At 36.9% G+C, this 20,825-nt stretch overlaps 1 protein-coding gene across 7 annotated transcripts in view; it reads left to right on the top strand.

The window, feature by feature from the left end:
* The window catches only part of LOC149532341 (nicotinate phosphoribosyltransferase 1-like), a 199,517-nt gene that overhangs the window by 26,041 nt on the left and 152,651 nt on the right, over nt 1–20,825 (top strand). For all 7 annotated transcript variants that reach the window (XM_089807210.1, XM_089807211.1, XM_089807215.1 and 4 more), the window contains 4 exons: nt 13,163–13,310; nt 13,885–14,004; nt 14,264–14,398; nt 14,488–14,549. In XM_089807210.1, coding sequence (XP_089663336.1) covers nt 13,163–13,310; nt 13,885–14,004; nt 14,264–14,398; nt 14,488–14,549 — 465 coding nt within the window. The remainder of the gene's footprint in view (nt 1–13,162; nt 13,311–13,884; nt 14,005–14,263; nt 14,399–14,487; nt 14,550–20,825) is intronic.

The raw sequence follows: 20,825 nt of genomic DNA, 5'->3' as shown, positions 1-20,825 counted from the left end.
ATTCTTGAAAGAAACCTGATTTCATTAACAATTCCCAGATCACTGTAGCAGATAAAGGATCTGTCCATAGGTTGCCTTGTACAATTTCCCAATGCAGGTGTTGTAGTGAAAGTATTATCAATGCCCCAGTCAAAATATACCGAGGTCTCCTAGACATAGCTCGATCCTATTCAAGGAAAGCCAAACACAAATGTACAACAGCATTTGATTGCTGCAGATATAACCGCCCAGGAATGTGCAGGGAATTGGTGTTAAAATTTGCATGAAGTTGGGTTTTCTAGAGATGTCCAATATGCACATCTATATCCAGCTAAGCAGCAGCGTTAAAACTCCAGGTAGAGTCCCCATATATAGAGATGAAATGTTGCCTATAATGCAGATAATAGACATGCTGAAACAAAGTTATTGGGCACCAATCATCAGAAGAAACACATGCCCAAAGATGAGATTTCAGACACCAAATGTGCAGAACTGGAATTCCAAATGTATACTCCCAGATGACAGTCAATTTCCCATGCTGAACTATCACAGCTAGACACCAATTTTCAGTGATGAACAAACCCCAATGATGGTCTATCTCCAACAAATTTCAATGTATTTCTCAGTACTAAGCTCTTCTTAGTTATAGTCAAGACAATATGAGAAGAAATCAATATTCAAACTACAACCAGATCAATGCCACTATACCTCAACAGTGGATTGAGAATCAGAAGCTCAGAAACCCTTACAAAAGCAACAAAAGCAAGAAGACAACGGGGTTATCAATTTGCTTCATGAAGCCTTCATTTATAATGCCATATAGCTTCACCAATACACCTTTAATTAAAGTAGCTTCCGCAACACAACATTCAATTAGAAGCTTCTATCAATTTCTGTTAACTAAATAAATTTTCTAACACTTGGCTTTATGAAGACACTTTTCACTTAAGAGGCTTCAAGTTCACAATTCCATTTTATAATATAAAGTGCCTTAATAACATCACGCACTGTAGGAAGATCAGCAATCTCCATTGTCTTTGATATAGCCTCTATCCTCATTGCATCTGCATATGCTGATTGTACAACCTTGAAATTTGTCGAGAGAGAATCTAGTAGGTGCTTTGTCAAGGATTTATATAGGACAAACTTGTTCACTGTGTGAGAACCAAAATCTTCAGAATCCAAATAAGCATTGATCCTGATTGTGTATTCTGCACTTGCCCTTTCAAATGCAATCAGATTACCACGTTCATCAAGAACTTGACATCCCATTTGTTCCAAATCACAAGTGACAATTGTTTGTACTGCTTGGCAATCTCCAAGGGCTGCTTGCAACTTTGTAATCAGCTTCCTCAATGTTTCCTCTTTGTAGCCCATAAATCCTTGAAATCTGAAGAACATTTCATGATGTAAGAATGTCACATGAGACCAAGACATCTAGATCAAATTTTGCAATCTCATCCTAGTCATTAAGAATCTCCTTCAAATCATCTGCTTCTCAAGTCAAAGAAGAAATCAAGTTTTGCTCCATTTCATTCATTTCTTTGACATGCCTAAGAACTGCAAATGTTTCTTGAATGGCTCGAACCCCTTAAGAGATGACTTCTCCTACTTTCTTTCCTTGGATGTCTGAGACATAATAACAATATTTTAAGAAGATTGTTGCCGAATGACTTCATTTAGGCGAGAAACCTCCTGTTTGAGTTGATTTTTCTTCTCCCATAATTCATGATTCCTTTTCAACACATTAGCTAATGCATCTTGAGCATCTTGCAAACAACTCAAACGTGACTGTTTCCCAATTTCGACCTTAGTGAATTTGTAATCAGAATGAGTAAGTTCTTCAACAGGTTTGTCTGCCAGTGGCTCGACAACTTCTACAAACTTGGTTTTATCTGAATCAACGAAGATCCTCGAAAGAATCTTATCTTTCAAAGAGTTGAACTTAGTTTTCTTGACAAGGAGATTATCTGGAGGTACAACCACTTTCTGTCTCTTCGTTGTGATCCTACTCAACCATGCAGGCATGTTGAAACTTTCATCTGCTGAAGTAGGTACCGTGGAGACCATTAGCATTGATCTCGAGTGTATCTCCGTCGTGACTGAACAAGATTCAGTTTGACCAATTGAATTCATAGGTGCATGATGAGAGGATTCTATTATGAAGAGCTCAAAGTTTGTCAGAAACGTATCAAGTTGAGAAACTTGACCCTTTGTAAGAGTTGGAAAATCCTCAAACACATTTCCCAAGTGTTCAATCGCCAAAATGAGAGGAGCGACTTAAGAAATAGGAAAAGCCAATGTATTGACTTCTGAAATTGGAATAGAAGGTGTGAAGACAGTGGAAAATGAATCCACATCATCATCTATCCCATCTATAAAAAGTGCTTCATGCATGGATGGTGCATGAATTTGTGCAGGCCTTGGGGGAAATATGATCATGACTTCCCTATCTTCCTCCTCATCTTCTTCATCTGATTCTGTCTCTAATTCCTCCTCTGACTCCTCCAACTCTTCTTCTGATTTTGGAACTAGTTCGGGGATTTGAGATGATTTAGATCTTTTTCCGCCCTTCAATTTGAATTTAAGGGACTTCTTCAAGCCAGAAGAAGTTCCATCTTTTCCTATAATTTCTTGTTGTGACTTTCTTCCAGAAGGGCCAAAAGTTCCACAATCCAAACCCAATTTAGGATTAACCCTGTTTAGGCCTTTAATTTTCAGCCACTTATTGTTGTTGGCCAAAATAGATTGAAATCTATCCAGGATAGATGTACCTTCTTTTTATTGCCATTGAATGGGAAAAGGGCACCTTTTATTGAAACCAGCCTGATGAAATTCCGAATCAAGAACATTGCCATCATCTTCGATTTGGAAATCCGAAGGTATCTCAAGCATGTTAAGATCGATGATTTGTTGCAAAGTTAATCTGTAGTTATCCATCTTCATTATATCCAGCTCTGTTGTACCATCTTGACGTTTTTTGGAATAAACAATCAAATCATCCAAGTATACAACAATACTGTTGTTAATCAGACCATCAAAAGCGAGATCCTTTGCTCGTTGAAAAGTTGCTCCAGCATTGATAAGACCAAAAGGCATCCATCTATATGTAAAAGTTCCCCATGGGGTAGTAAATGCCATCTTGTACTAATCATCTTCACGAACCTCAATTTGATTGTAACATGAAAAACCATCTAGCATAGATAACATTTCAGAGCCAGTAATAACTTGTAAAACTTGGTCCATGACCGACAATGGATAATTATCCTTGAGAGATGCTTGATTGAGATTGAGAAAATTCACACATATGCGAATCTCTCCATTCTTCTTTCTAGCAGGAACTATATTAGCTACCCAAGACGAATGATGAATAGGAAAAATAATACCTGCTTCAAGCATCTTTTGAATATTAACCAAAATGGTACTTGGAATTTTGGGATTATATTGCCTCTACTTTTTGTGGAAAGGAGCTGCACCAAACTCAAGGAATATCATGTTGTACTTCTTTTGTACAAAGGAAAGAATGTACAAGTTTGACTTGGAGGACATGTGTGTGCAGGGCCAGTTTGGGGATTTTGTGTTGAATCTCGGAAGATGTTCTTCTAGCTATTAAGAACATCTTTTCACACGTGGGGTGTTTGATGTAGGAGCATCCTAGGGTTGTTGGCAATCCTGTATGTTGGAGTGGCTTTTGACTTTGGAGTTGGTGAACTCGGTTGAAAGGAGGTGATGCTTGGTCACTATTGGGGTTGTTCTCGGTTGTAGTTTTACCCGAGCAATTTGGTGATTGAAGGAGCTCGGTAATACTTGTTGATGCTCGGTGGTTTGGTTCACCGGTTGGGTGTCTTGGGAGATTTTGATCGACTAATTGGTGCATTTAATGTGTTACGTGTGATTGTGACATGGATCATTTGTGGGAGGTGTGAGGACCTATTTTAGGGTCTTGGTTCTTTCTCCTATGTGCATTTAATGTTTGTTGTAAGCCGACTAAGGCATATTGTGTTTGTTTGGGTTCTAGATGATTCTATTTGTACCATGCCGACTTGTGGCCATGCAAGTATAAGAGGGGTTGGGTAGTGTTGTAAAAGAGAGTAGTAGCAAAGATTGAAAGAAGGAATCTGGAGTTGCAAATTTGTGAGCATAGCTAGTGGCTAATGTGTGCTTAGGGAAAAAAAAGATTGCTTGGTGGCTTGTGAGCATTAGTTTAGATTATTTTTGATGTTTCTATCAAGTTGTAGGGGTTTTACAGATCTGGGCTAGCTAGGGGTTGGTTGGATCTTGTGAGATCTTGTAGAATTGTTACTGTACTTGCTTGTATTTGGCTATAACCTGGAAGACCTTACAGTCTGATACATTGCATGTTATCAGTTGTTTATGATATAAAGAGTTGGATTTTCTATCAAATCTTGTGTTGTTTGTTGTGTGGTAATTGCTGGGGGCTTGGTCACCTCCATCGAGGGTTCACTTGGCCTTGTATTGCGTCTTTGTCAAAGGCTCATCAACATCAAACTGAGAATTAGGAGATAGCCCCAATCTTTGACTTCGAACAATTGGTTGGGTAGGATTCTGGGCAACTCTCTTAGTAAACCCAACCACAAAATCTCTGTGGGGAAATATTGTAGCCAAGGTCTCTATAATCTTACTGATCATTCACCGAAGGCCACAAGAGCCCTGGATGAGAGTACCTTTAGAAGCTCTGTATGGTCCCATTTGCAAATCTGAACTCTCCAAAAGATACTCCATGAATGACTTTGTGCAGTAGAAATTATATGAGGAAGTGTCAACTTGCTCCTGTGCAATCCACAACTGATTTCTCCATAATCGATGTATTGCCAATTGTCGCGAGCTACATGTTGTATGAGATGAAGCAATAGATTGAAACAAATCCCCATGAGAACACATCTCCACCTCAAGTGACACCTTGCCCAAGTCCTGAGAAGGAAAGGTGGTAGTGTAAAAAACTAGCACACATCCCTTCGACAAGTTTACCACTGTCATGCTAACTATTGGAGAACCTGGCGCAATGGGAATTACTCTGCTGTCCTCTATTAATGCTCTCATCTCCTTTGTACCTATTGCACACATCTCTTGGAGGGATGTAACTACCTCGTCACCACATCCATCCTCTTGACCTCCTGTGGAAGTAAACTCATTACCAACCACCACAATTTGTAACTGAACTGGGTTTGGATCTGGTGTAGACCAAATGCACTCCAACTCCACGGAGACCTCATCCAACCATGACTATGACTCTTGGAGAGCCAAGCGTGTATGTTGAAGAGAGTCCACAGTTACCTCAAGCTCATGTTGAAGAGAGTCCACAGTTACCTCAAGCTCATGGGTGAGCTCAACCACTTCTTTCCCTAATAATGTCTCATTATAGGCGCTACCCCACTCCGGAAGGTATTCCCTATCAGCAACTAACTGTGAATAATTATGCTTCAAGATCGTGATAGCCACTCAGAGCGCATGAACCTTTGCTAGGGAAAATCTACTATCACCGTGCTCATTCGACATAGGAGAACCCTAGCCAGATGCGGCCAACATCTGACGAATAGCATCATCATGCTCAAGTGTTGAAGAGATGTCGTTATTACTCACTTGTAGCTGACTAGTAACATGATAAATCTGTAACCTCTGAGTCTTATGCAAGCTCTTTGCTTCACTAATTGTATTGTAATAGGAGACTGAATCTAAACCGCTTACCCCATGATCGCAAACATCATGTGCGCTCTTGTCCTCGCACACATCAATAACTAAGGTACAACTACTTGATACCTCTATCAACTCCACCAAAGAGGTGGAAGCCCTCACAGTGTCAAACTCCTCACATGTCTCAACTTCCCCCTTAATAGTAAGTCCCTGTAGACATCGATCCTAGAACCCATCCAAAAACTCCCCAAAGTCATTACCTAACGTCTGGCAAGGAATATCAGACCCACAACAACTCATAGCATCCTTAAATGAATCATTAGGGGTGTCCATACTATATGTATCCATAACTCCTGACTGAACATCCATTGCCGTGTAATAACCCTGACCAGATTTCAACAACTCCAATTTCTTGACAAACTCAAAAGTTTGGCATTTTGTCAAACACTTGGCAATCATCCTTTGATAGTTGACATATGTTGTTTCTTCGTTTTTTGCAAATTTAGGATTTTTTTAGCATATATGTTTTGAGCAGATATAAATATGAAAGAAATTACAAAAGTATTGCCATGGGATACGTTTGAAGTAAATTTCAATATACACTAAGTTTGCCTTTATAATAAGTAAAGATAGCAGCTGTAACAAATTTGCACTCAAAGGGCCTGCAGATATAATTATTGGTCTGCAAACTACTGCAAGTAACTTGCAATCATTGTTGGGGGGCCCGCAGACACAAGTCTAAGGTCTGCGTTTTCACTTGGAGGCCTGTACATCACTGCTAGCAGCCTGCGATCTGTATTGTGAAGGTTGAAGCCCATGCGTCAAGAGCTGGAAGACATAATTGGAAAACATGGTTCTTTAAAAATATTGTAATTTTCTCTTTCCAATATGTTAGTTGTTAGAGGACTGCTGCAAATGTATTGGCACTGTCATAATGTCTGGTATGTGTTTTTTAAATGCAGCATCTTCTTATATGTGTGTGTGTGTGTGTGTGTGTATTAGAGATATTATATATATAATTAACTATAAGATATTCATTAACATAATTACAATCTTATAGTTAATTATATATATATGATATCTCTAATAGACACACACACACACACATATGAGAGTGAGTGTTCATTAACATAATCATAATCTTATAGTTAATTAATTATATATATATATATCTTTGCTACCAAACATCAACACTCCCTCTTAGCTAGGGAGGATAAACACATGACATATATTACACCATTGGTAATATTAGGAATGACAAATTTTAAGGATATCTTTAATCACAACGTTTCCATCGTTTTGATATCACGTATGATATCAAGAGTATTGGCCTTCAGAATATCAGCAAATGATATTCACCAAAACTTTGACGAATGGTCTTTAGAATATCAACACTTGATATTCACCATGTACTCAATAAGGCAATGGTTTGCAGAATATCAACATATGATATTCACTATTTTGATATCACATTTGAGTACTGGTCTCCAGAATAACAATATATGATATTCACCAAATACTCTTTGAGTAATGGCCTTCAGAATGTTGAGATGCAAGATTTTCACCAAGTATTGTGAGTAATGGTTTCCAGAACACAAGTTGCATGATATTCACCAAGTACTCCGTGTAATGGCCTCTAGAACATCAATTTGCATTACATTCAGTATGTACTCAAAAATGTTTATAAGGTATGTGCACACACATTCTCATAATACGTACAATATAAACATCCAACATGCGAAATATAATCTATCATGATCTGCGTAGACATTGTAAGATATCCATCATAATAGAAAATTAAGTTATTGTAAGACTGTCATCTTTCAATAACTTTTGCAAATACAAGTGACATCATTTGGAAGTGGTCACTTTCTCATGATGTACACATGGGGTAGGCCCATTAAAATCACAGTCACGAGGTATATTCATAAATCACAATCCTCTTGACTGTTACAATTTATTGATCATTGGAGAATCCATCTCAACATAGTTTACTCCCTCCAAATCAATATGACTGAGATCACCAAAGGTTGGTTGAATCATATCCTCCATTTGCTTCCTCTCTTTCAAGGTTGCCTCTAATGAAATTTCAGGCATCCTCTGAATCAAAAATCAATTTCCCTTTAAACCTGATATCAATCCTCCTTTTCCTGCAAGAAAATTCTTGAAGGAAAAGATCAAGGCAAATAGCTTTTATAGTAATAGTAATCACTTAATAATTATTCTCAATAATATTATTATTATATCTAACTATAAGAACATTAGAAATTTGATTTTATACTTAATTTATGATAATTAATTTATTCTTAGCTTCACCTTCTGTATATAGTGATAATTTCTTTTAAGTAGAGTTGACCAAATGAGTAACAATACCCATTTCTCATACTGACACTAAGAGTTGCATTTAACTCCAAAGGGGAATGTACCCATCTCTTATACTGGCACTAGAAGCTTACGATCATCCCTCCAATGTTACTTTCCTTTAAATACTTCACAGCCCCTCCTTTCTTTACCTTTAATGCATGCCTATTTATGGCAGAAGTAGAACTGAAAACATCAGGAACTAAACCCCTATCCAACATGGTATTCAAGTATGTGAAAGCTTCATCCAAGAGACCATTATGGAAAGCATCAAGTAGATTATTATAAATGAAAGTAACATGAGAAACTTGGTCTCATTTCATCTAATAACTTCTTTGCATTTTCAAGATTCCTATCTTTGCACAAAGCCTTGATCATCATGTTGAACATATCGACTTTTATGGAATTTTTGTTCTGTCAAACTTTTGTGTAAATCCTTTAAGTAGACTATCGTAGGCAATAATGATTGTAAAGAAGTTAGAGCTCCTATTCTTATAAAATACATTATTTTATTCCTAACTTTTAGATCTTGTTGGATGGATTACACCCCGTAAAGATAACTTTTAGATCTTGTTGGATGGATTACACCCCTAGATAAAGTGTTGATGGGAGAGTTTTACCGCGAAGGTCCTTAAGCAAAGTTTTAGAAAGAGTGAATTTGACTAAACATTTTTTCTTACAACTTTGCCTCCAATATAATTTGAAATCCCATGACGAGGAATAATATCATCATCATGGTTCTATGTAGACACGAGCTTCCAAATTCTGTTGAGTCCACACACGAATCCTTTGTACGGAGCATAATGATGATCTTCCTTGTAAACGCAAAACCCATCCAATGTGCACCCATCTCACTAGAGGAACAACATTATCTTCTTAAAACTTTTCCAAATTCACAATTTGTTTGGCTGCTCCTTTGAACGTACAAACCTGATTCTTACCCCAGTGCAGCACTCCCCCATACTTGTGCAAAAGAATCTATTCAATCTCATTCATTACATGCTCATTCCACCATGGTTTCCTAAGATCATAGTAATGGAAGTAAATAAACTCAAAAACAACACTATCTTCCTTGTGGGACAAGTAATCTATAGATTTCTTAAACAAATGAAAATGTATTCCCAGATATGAATCAATCGTACAAAATGTAGTTGGATCATTGTCGCAAAGTTGCTTCAAAACTTTAATGGCTTTTACTATTATCCATAGAGGAATTTCAATGGAAGTGTGATAGAAAAAATGATCCCTTCACTTTTGTGTCCCAAGAGCCTATAGTATCATTGCTTTTCAATTCCTTTCCTTCCCATGGACATGTGACCTACGTGCCATTAGGAGGATCGATTTGACAACTTAAACAACTTTGCATTAGGAAATCTAGTAAATGATATGTCTTTATTTAGATATCTGCTCCTTGTTTTTAGGCCTTTCTCGATTTGTGTCTTCACCAATTTGTAGTAATTACTTGAATTTATCTATGCTTGTTGAGTTCCAAAGTTAATCTATTATGTTTAATGCTTTGTACCAGTATAATGCTCTGTACCATTGTTGATCGAAAGGAAAACTCAGTTCGCTTTCCATTTCTCTTGTGTCAATCGAAACTTTGTCATGGAAGAAGTACATCACTCAAGATACGAAGATAATTAGGCTATCATAAATTGAATTGGATCTACTTGGTGAATATTGGTCGTGACCACTTCTTCGAAACACAGAGCAATGGATTCATTACTTACGAGTCATAGTAGTTATATTTCTTTAATTTTCTATAGGCATGAATCTTCTTGCACTAATACTGTAATCACCTAAAAATTGTCATCTAGACTATTAGCCCCCTTTTTAGCCTTTTGGCTAAATTAATTAATTATTTCCTAGACCAAATTGCTAAAATCCAATTTATTTGATTTTAACCTATAGTTTGACTATTTTATCTTAAGTCCATATTTGATTAAAAGAACATGTCCCCCTTTTCAATTAAATAAAAGACACCATTCTTCTAACCCACTTAATGTGCACACATAAAGTCCTTTTCCTATTTTCAAATTAAAAGAAAAAGGCTTTTGCTTCACATGAAAAGTCAACTCCTTTTCATTGGTTGACTTGCTCTTGCACATGGATCATGCCAAAAGTCAACCTCAACCCTTGATCGTCTATTTCTTGATCTGGATCTCGATCGTCCGTACATCTTTAAAAGAGAGAGCTCTCTACCTCTCTAAGGATTCAATTTTTGAGTATTGTTATGCTGCAAGTTTCTTGACAGGTTTTCTTGAGAACACTTGTGGAGAACTTCTTGCTTCTTGTCTCATTCTTGCATACTCCATCTTAGGTTAGAATCATCTAGAATAGCTTGATTTCCTTTGTTATAACATAGCTCACATAGTCTAATTAGCAATGGTTGTAACACATTCATCTTGCTTAGCTTAGTTGCATTCTGTTCTAGCTTAACTCATTTCTTGCATTGCATGTTTGAGAGCTCCTTTGACATTGCATTCTTGCTCTTGTCTAAAAGAACCTCCCATTGCATGGTTTGCTAGCAAGGGGTTTTTCTCTAAGGTTCAGCTAAGAGCTCTTCATATTCACAAACACACACCTTTGCACTCCATCAATAGGGAGCTCTAAGCCGACATTTGAGTGTTCCAATCCATGGGATAACTTGAATAGAAGGATTTAGAGAAGTGCACAAACTGAGTGTACAGATACCATGTTTGTTTTTAGATGACTGCTGCAAATGTATTGACACTACCATAATGTTTGGTATGTGTTTTTCAAATGCAACATCCTCTTATATATATGAGAGTGAGTAAAGAATAGACATGTCCCATGAAGGGACATGTATGTTCATTAACATAATCACAATGTTATATATATATATATATATATATATTTCTTTGCTACAGTTCATACGAGAGAAGCTACAAAACATTAACACAATATAGCTATAAATCTGAAGCAGTTAACAATAAACGTGAATATTGGATTGATCTGTATATATTGCATCATTCAAACAAGTATTTCAGCATCATGCTATTTCCTATCAAGAATTAAATAAACTTAATTTGTAAAAGTTCAGACTTGTTGCATCATTAATGTGAGTTGTACGCAACACTGGTAAATCCACTTGTAACTCCATTCATTAGCAATATAGAGTTAGCTAAGTGTTTGACAAAATGGTAAACTACTGGATTTGTCAAAAAATTGGAGTTGTTAAAGTTATAGCCAGGTTCGTACTATAAATAGCAAGTCTAAGACTGAGACCCTCGAATCTCACTATCAACTCACGAGGACCACAATGATGAACATACCAAATCGCCTACTAAATATGGGGACATTACATTGACTCCCCCCGCTCCACACCCTCCCCACCCTGCCTGCCCCCACCCTCCCCGCACCCTCAGTTGTGAGTCCTACCTTGTTCTTAACACTTAATAACTTTATAATAAGCCTTTATAATTATTGATAAAGTATAACATTGCTTATAATAAAATAATCATGAATGCAAGCTATAAAATCTTGTTCAAGGAATCAACTATAAATCTGGATATACACTGCAAATGCTAGACAAACCAAGGTGCCAAGGGTCATCACTGCAACTGAGGCTGGTCTAGGTGCCCTTCCAAATAGGAATGTTTGATAATTGACTTACTATAAATAGTAAGCGTGCCAAATTGATCTAAATGAAGAGCAATCCTTAACCCTTCTGACCTACGAAAGGCAAGAGCCTCTTGTTCTGCTAATTGGAACTTTCTAACCAACTTAGCCTATGAGAACCAATGATAGGGTAAACCAAAACACAAACCTCGACATTTTAAAAAAGAGGACATTACAAGGAGAATGAGGTCCTACAAAAGGATGGAGAATAAATGCTAGTTTTGAGTTCTACACTAGCTCAATGACTAAATCAACTTTGTTGCTTCAATGACAAACTACTGTTGATAAAAACATAAAGATAAAGAAAATGATTACTAATAAGATGATGAAGACCATAGTCTTGCTACATAAATATGAAATGAGTTGGTTTGGTAAGGCTAAGTCTTACCTTGATGATGTAGTGAGGTCAATTTTCACAATTGATTTTGTTGTTTTGTGGGGACATTACCATTGAGGTAGTGTAGCAAGGCCCATTCCCACTACTGTTGCTTGGCCAGTGATTGATGTGTCTCTATTTGCAAATAATCTTTTCTTGTCAACAATTGTGTGTCCTGCACTGTAGAGTCTGTCATTTTCCACTGTGTCATCTTATAGGTGAATTAATGAGTGTTTCTTTTTTCGTCATTTGATTATATGTATCTTGGAGTGTGAATATATCCTAGGTCTTGTGACAATTTTACTCTCCTAGGGACTATGTTGCAATATTGGGGGAACACTGGAGATTATAATACACCGTAGTTGATGTATAACTAATTAGGCAGTGAGTTAGGAAATAGATTTATACAATTATTTAAAAACATACTCGTTAATACCTATTACGTTTTGGTTACTATACCCATGAATAAAATTGATTAATCTCCTTGGCTTAATTTGAGAAACTATATCCTAGATAATGGGATCACAACGAGGTTTGTTGTGAACCAACAAACCATGCTTCTGTATAAATATTTCCTGTATAATTGACCACATGTGCTTTTTCAAAGAGAATTATCGCCTAACATTTTCTGTCTTCCACTGTGTACTTGTCAGCTGAGCATGTTTATCTGAGCCTCAATCTAGCATATTTTTACTACCAAACTGCTGCCCCATATTTGGTCTGGCATTATATGTCTAATAGTGTCCTCTTGATTATAGGTTGGATTCAATTGTGGTTGGATTCCAACAGATTGAAACCATTTGGAGTGATTACATGGGTCTATTAAACATGCGTGGGTGAATCTAAAAAAGTTGTCATTTTCTTGTGAAAAAATTAAAAATTTCATTGATTTTGACCTTCTAGCTCTCTGAGGTGCATTAGTTGTGTGTCATTTTGCAAAATAGAAATGTATCTGTGTCATTATATCTGCTTGGTTGAAAACTTGTCACATCCATACTACTTTTTAATTGTAACTATATTTGAACACAGAAAATATGTTAAATAGAATGCAAGAACTACAAATTTTGTTTGGATTGAACTTCTAATCATAATCTATCCCATAAAATTAGTGTGGCTGACGCAATTTCTGATTGTTTTCCTTTGTGTTGTCAGGTTTGACTTGTTTTTTCGGAAGAACCCATTTGGTGGAGAGTACACGGTTTTTGCAGGATTAGAGGAGTGTATTAGATTTGCTGCACATTTTAAATTTAGAGAGGAGGAGATTGGTTTCCTACGCACGATATTACCAGCTACATGTGAGGTAGAGAAAAAATTTAGGTCTTGCTCTTGGGTCTTGGAATATAATTTCTAAGTTTTCTCTTGAAATGTGATTTGCACGAAATATCCGTGTCTATTGTTCACCATGTTTTGTTTGTTCCAACTTTTTAAACATTTTTGCAGAAACATATTTCTTATATCTGCATGTGGAAAATATGTAAGAAGATTAGCTTTTTTGTGATCAATTTCTTGTTAATCTTTCTATTCAATAATTCATGTACTTACTGCTCATTTTGTGTTCTCTGTCCTATGAAGTTACAAGTAATATCGCTTTTATTTTAGGATACATGAACAGCAAGTCTTAGATTCTCTTTGTTTCTTAAATATATTTTGTTTGTTCTATTTTAATTTTTCATATTGGCAAATGGCAAATTTAGACACTCTTTATTGATGCAGGTATTTATAAACGTAGAAGTGGGGTATTTGCAAGCTATAAGCTAGATAAATTTATTTGTACATTAGTCTGATGAAATTTTTGAAGTCTGTTTGTAAGACATAAGGCAAATAAAGTTTTTGTTAAGACGGTATTCTAATTTTTAGATAATGTCAATATGCAGGAGGGATTCTTTGATTATCTGAGAGGAGTTAATTGTTTAGACATTGAAATTTATGCAATTCCAGAAGGGTCGGTTGTTTTTCCCAAAATACCACTAATCAGAGTTGAAGGCCCAGTGGCAGTAAGTTTCATAGAACTTTCTGAAGTAGAGAACACAATTTGCTTGGATCTTATATGTTTTTTCTTTACTTGGAGCTCTAGATGAATTAAGAGTCTCGAGAATATGTCAAATAATTTAAATAAGTTGTATGGGTATGTATATTTCTTTTTTATTATGGTGTACATTTAGTTAACTTGATTTTTAGAAACTATTTCTGTCAGCTGAAATTCCTGGCCCCAAATCAGATAGCTTCTCTAATTGTCATCACTGCATTCTTTAGCTTGTGCAGCTTTTGGAAACACCCTTTGTCAATTTAGTGAACTATGCTTCATTGGTTGCTACAAATGCTGCAAGGCATAGGCGAATTGCTGGGAATTCCAAACTTTTGCTTGAATTTGGACTTCGTAGAGCTCAAGTAAGCTGATGTATATGTTCAGTTTTTAAAAAGCCAAAGTTGTTTCTGGATTCTTATATGGCTTACTCTGGTTTGTACTTTCCTTTTAGGGACCTGATGGGGGGATAAGTGCTTCCAAATATTGTTACATCGGTGGATTTGATGCAACCAGGTTCTTCTCATTTGAACTCTCAAGAGCAGAAGTCCTTTTACTTTTCTATATGCTTGAAAACGAGATTAAGAATGATTATTAGTGCTACAATCATGGTATATGCTGATCTAACATTTACAGTAATATGCACCCAGCTTAAGACATTCTACATGCTCTGTACGAAAAAAGAGCACATAGTTAGATAATCAATAGTCACCCTTGTGCAAAAATACAATACTGGTCTGATATGTGTGATTTTTCATATTGTTTAAATCCAGCAAGGTTCCAATTTCAGTAGGAGCAGCATTACAAAGAATGTTACCTTTCCCAATATGTATATCTTAGTAGCATCATAATTACACAGCAATGACACAACAAAATGATAGTTTAAATGGAGTCTTCTCCTTCCCTTCTCTTGCATGCATCCTGATGATGGATCACGGAGTGTGATCCGAAACGTTGATGTAAAAAATCTGTTCACACAATCAAATCCAGAAATCAAATGCACAACACTGATGGATTGTGGAAATCTGATAGCTCTAATGGAATTTTTTTGTCAAGTTTAAAACAAGAAAATGGGAAATAAAATAAACACCCAAGTAATCATAGAATAAGTGTGTAGAAAGAGAAACAAAGTCTCCAGACATCAATAATGAGATATTCATATAATTAAAGATTCAACGCTGCTAATTATGGCTAAATAATTAGTATTATTTTTTTCAGTCTGTGTATGTATTGTCAATATTCATTGCTTGTATGCTGAACGAATTGGAGTACAAAATTCAATTAGCCTCTATGGAAGCTGTGACTAGATATATCAGGCAGAAAATAAATGCCCCTTGTGGAGCAAAAGTCAATGTTCCTTGTGAGAAAATGTTGATGTCCCTATGTGGACAACCATTTGCTCCAATCAAAGCAAGTCACCATCGTCCGTGACCTCATTCAAGATGTTCAAATCCTCTTCACTAAAATAGGCTCATTAGTGGCTATAATCCATTGTTAATCAGGATCAGTTTCATTTGTATTATGGCAAGTTTTCTATGCATTGTCAGTATGAATGGAATGTTTTACCTAATTGGTTAATCACCTAGTTTCTATTGACAATAGTTACTTAAGTTTACTTAGAACACATTTAAGATATTTATGATTTTATTTCTTAAGTCATAAGATTAAGGCACATGTCCAAAATTTTATGCAAGGCTATGTCTCACCTGGATATATATTACTAAGGGGTTCCTTTTTCATTGTTAAGCATCCTAGTTTGATCATCATTTTATATTTGCATCGTTTGATAGAATGGCATTATTTTTTCATATTTGATCTCTTATGCTTTCATTGAAGCTCCTAGATCTTGGGTGGTTACATTACATATGTAGTCAAATCTTACATTGTGTAGAATTTTGTCGTATGGACTCTTTCATAGTATCGGAGCTTGTAGCATTGCTATGTAATGTCCCCTACTAGGAACGAACTTGATTTACCCAAAAATTCTCATAATTTGTTCTTGTGAATGACTTACCGAATTGAATTAAGAAACATGATTCATAATACACTCGACAGTGAACATACTTAAACCTTAACTTGTTTTTTTCTCTCCTAATCATTAGCATTAAGGAGGTTGAGGGAGTGTGTTAGAATCCAACAGGTTCTAACTCTACCTTTGCAATGTTCCTTGCGTTTTGACCTAAATTTCAATTTGCTTGATGAATTTTAAGGAATATCGTTGAACACTTGTTCTGCAAAGTGTTTATCTGCTGTTCATTGTTTCAGTTTGTATTGTTTCAGCCTCATACACTGCAATTGATGTTATGAATGCCTCTAACCAGAAAAGATTGACCAACAATGTCATAGGTATTGTTATTTTTCCTTGATGGTTGTTTGGTTGATTGTATTGATTCTTACATGAGTGTTACTTTGCAATCCATAGTGTTAGTAAGCAAATTTGTCCTTCAAAAAGAATCGCAAAATATGACTCAACGCCCAAATGGAAGAACAAAATCTACTAACAGTTGGACGAGTTATCATTGACTGATAACTCTCCTCTGAATTGCGAGGTACAACTCCCTCATAGAAATATTTGCAATGAATTAAATAATAGAGTGTATCTTTAACCTTAAGATACAAAAGGCTTTTCGACATTCATTCATAAACATGAAATGAATGTGTTTATAAAACTTGATAACTTAAATAAAAATTGAAATAGGTAGGAAGCCACAAGACTTGCCTATTTAACCTTTCAATATCACAGAGGAGAATGAGAGAAAATAATATTCTATTCTTCAAGCCATGGACGACAATGCAAGACTGCATCTAAAACATGAAAGGAATTATCACATGATTCATTCTGTCATGTCCCCTTCTCAGCGCTAGTGTTTTGGCGCTAGGTTAATCTATCTCTACATTCGGATAGATTAACGACATTAACTAACAAGATGCCTACCAGTCACATTGGAGGTTTAATTTATATACTTAATTATTTTATTAAAGTGTGTGGATAAAGTCACTTCATGTTATAAAGTTATTTACTTTATAAAGTGGCTTAAATGACTATAGGACGAAAATGGTGTTTTATCCCACATTCCTTGCTCCTTTGTTTTTCCCTCACTTTGAGGTTATAAAAGAAGAGCTTGTATTGGGATTTGGACACACAAGAATTTATGAACTCAGCACATTGGTATTTTTTGGTTGCTTAAATGTGACTGGTTGCTTTGAGGACGCAAACCCTCAGAGCAAATGCGAGATGTTGGACGTAGCCCGAGCTTCTCTTTGAACACTCTTCAATTTATGGATGGATTCAATGAAGGTTTTTTTTTGCAAGTCATCTTAGTTCCTGAATAAGTACGAATTACTGGCTACTTAATACCGAAGTTTAGATCATATTGAGTTGAGATTGCCAGGTAGGAAACAAGTTGGATAAGTTTTAACCATGACTTGTATCAGCTACGGGGTCGTGGAATCTAGTGCCTGGTTAGCAACATTAATAAGAGTCCAACCGGTAGTGGGGAATCCATGAATGTTATTTGTGTGGTCGGGTTGCATGGTCAGCCTGAGCAAATATGGCAATCTAATCTAAGGTAGCCGGTAGTACAGGTTATATCACACTAAAATGGACATGGGTTGATAGATTGACAAGTGTTAGAAAGGTTTGAGCAGAACTTACGTGCACGGGTTGCTACCTATACAACCGACAGTGTGTTATGTCAGACAGGAGTCTTGTACGTTGAAGGTTTCCCAGTAGTGGTGGTGGTAAGAAAAGGGGCCGCACAGTATCATTACTTCATCACGTGGCCAGGTGACAGCTAAAGACTCACCATCAATGTAGTGGATTGAAGGTGCATTGTGCCAACTCATTTCTTCTTTAAAACGTTGATTTACAACCTCTGAAGTGTATTTCTTATTCCTTCACCATAAGCAGTGTCCAAACAGTCTAACATCATCACTTTGATAGCATAACATTTATGTTAATATCTAGTATCTCTTGCTGAAACATGTGGTACTGTGAACAAATTTTTTTCTAATGGAATGAATGCAATCTGTTTAGTGGAAGTTCTTTAGTTACATTCTAATTTGTTGGTCCTGCCAAGTTAAGAGGTGTTATTACAGAGATATCAGAACATACCTAGCGTGTTTGCGAACTGTTCGACAAAATTCCTCTCAGCTTTACAACAGCATTGGACTATTAAATCTTAAGCTCAGATTATTACAATGGTATCAAAGCCACAAGACCTGCCATCTTGTGGGAAATAACAAATTTTTGCAGACCATTTTACCCAAAAAAAAAATGATAGCCAGGGATGAGTAGAAGACAACATAAATTTAGTCACCTATAGCCGAAACAAGCAGACTCTTCAGTTCATATCGATATTGAAGACAGTTTTACTGTGGATAAAGAAATAACTTTTGGAATAGGTGAATAGCCTGAACCAGAAAACAACATTCAAATGGCACATAATGAAGATGAACAGGATAGGGAAGTTCGGGAAACGTTGCAGGCTATCAGAGATGGACAAAACAACATTGCTAATGCTCTTCAAAAATTAGTAGGAACTATGCAGCAGTTGGTTTCGGTCCATAGAAGAGGTCCGAGCCATCACAGTGGAGACAGAAGTATAGCCGGATCTCGTCGAGCAGCTAGGGCTTCCACACATAACACCAACAGGGCCTTAATGCCAGTTTTTAATGCAGAAGAAGTAGCACCACCAACAGCTCCAAATTTATTACTTGATAATATTATGGCGACTTTTGATGAGTGGGATTTGTTTCCGGATCCAATTAAACAAAATTTGACCTTTGTTCAGTATTTAAATAAGAAAAAAGAGGCTGATAGGTAGCAACAAGATTGGAGACTGAAAGCACCTAACAGGGATCTAAAACATGCTATGAACAAACTAACTCTCCCCACCTTTGATGGCAGCGGTCAGACATCCGCTAGAGCTTGGTTTCACAAGCTGGATACCTATTTGACACTTAAGCCCATGGCTGAAGCGGAAGCCATCAGATTTGCGACCATGCACCTAGAGGGAGCTGCGTACGATTGGTGGCATCATGGATTAGTCACTCAGAATCATGGCCTCATAACTTCATACTAGATTTTTAGCTCTAGGCTGCTTATCCGCTTTGACAAGAATGATGTTGAAGTCTATTACAGGGATTTGGCTTAGTTACATCAGAGTGGATCTTTAGATATGTTCATTGATGAGTTTCAATGTATATCGATTATGGTGCGGGATATGTCAGAGCAGCGGAAGGTGATGTTATAGGGGTTTGGTTAAGGTCTTTAAACCAAACACCCTGGATGATGCAATCAAGCTAGCTCATGATTTCGATTCACCTTCGTTGATATTAGAGCCTTCCAAAGAAACCTTACAAGGGATCTACATTGAGTCAAGGGAACAAAAGCTAGCAGAAACCAAATCCTCCCAGATTGGATTTTGAAATGCGTAATGAACTTAGGAGGAAGAAATTGTGCTTTACTTGCAGGGAGCCTTAGACCCCCGATCACAGGTGCCTTGGTAAAGGCAAGATATACTATGTTGAGGTTCTCTCCAAGGATGAAGGGGAGCAACAGGAAGGTGATGTTAAGGATAGTGAGGAAGAAGAAGTTGAAGAGTAACCCCTTAAAGATAAAAAGAAAAAAGCAATCACAGAACAACCTCCAATTATAGCCACTCTTTCTAGTGGTTCGACAAGTCATCCTTTTAGAGTGAAGGGTGTGGTTAAGGTCAGCGCATTGTTTTCCTCTTGGATATAGGAGCCTCTCATAATTTCATTAGTACACAGATGGTATCTAGGAGAGGTTTGCAAACAATTGACGTCTCGGAGTTTGAGGTGAAGGTAGTAGGCGGTGAAGTTTTGAGGTGTACAGAGAAAGTAGCTGGTCTTCAGATACAGTTTGACGATTATCTTTTGGAGACTAATTTCTACGTTGTTGATTTGGATGGGTTGGATGCCATTCTGGGTAGATAGTGGTTAAGGACTCTTTGCAAGTACACTTTTGATCATGAGACCATGCAGTTGGAATTCTTACAGGGTGATCGGTTAGTAGTCCTAAAAGTCATACCAGATAGTGGACCTAGATTGATAACAGCTCAGAGGATGGAGGCCATTTTGAGACATGATGATATAGATTGAGCGACACAGTGCTTCATCTCCTCAAAGGAGTCACAGGATATAGGGCAGCAGTATCATTGTGACATTCAAACAGTTTTAGACAAGCATAGGAGGGTGTTTGAGGATATACCCCCAGAAATTCAACTAGATAGGGGGCTTGAGCATATCATTGAGCTAGAGGAGGGTGCCAAACCTGTTATTACCACTCCTTATTGTCACTCCAGGCACTACAAGGAAGAGATAGAGAAGACGATCAAGGAGCTTTTAGATATGGGGCATATTAGGCCCAACTGTAGTCCCTTTGCCTCTTCAGTGGTGTTGGTTAAGAAGGACAACACCCTTCGGATGTGTATAGACTACCGCGCCCTAAACAAGAGAACCATTAAAAACTGGTATCCAATTCATCGCATTGATGAGTTACTAGATGAGCTTCATGGGGCAGTTTATTTCTCGAAGATAAACCTTCGATCAAGATACCACCCGATAAGAGTCCGAGAGGAAAATGTGCATAAGACAGCTTTTAGATGCCACTACGGACACTACGAGTTCTTGGTGATGGCATTTGGGCTCACTAACGTACCAACCACTTTTTAGTCATGCATGAACCATATTTTCAAAAAAATAGCTAAGGAAGAGCGTGTGGTTTTTCTTTGATGACATTAATCTTTAGCAGGACTTGGGAAGAAC

Source organism: Cupressus sempervirens, chromosome 10, assembly GCF_028749045.1.
Source record: "Cupressus sempervirens isolate cs-2001-9-10 chromosome 10, ASM2874904v1, whole genome shotgun sequence".
Lineage (NCBI taxonomy): Eukaryota > Viridiplantae > Streptophyta > Pinopsida > Cupressales > Cupressaceae > Cupressus > Cupressus sempervirens.
This window is presented reverse-complemented; position numbering and strand designations above follow the sequence as displayed.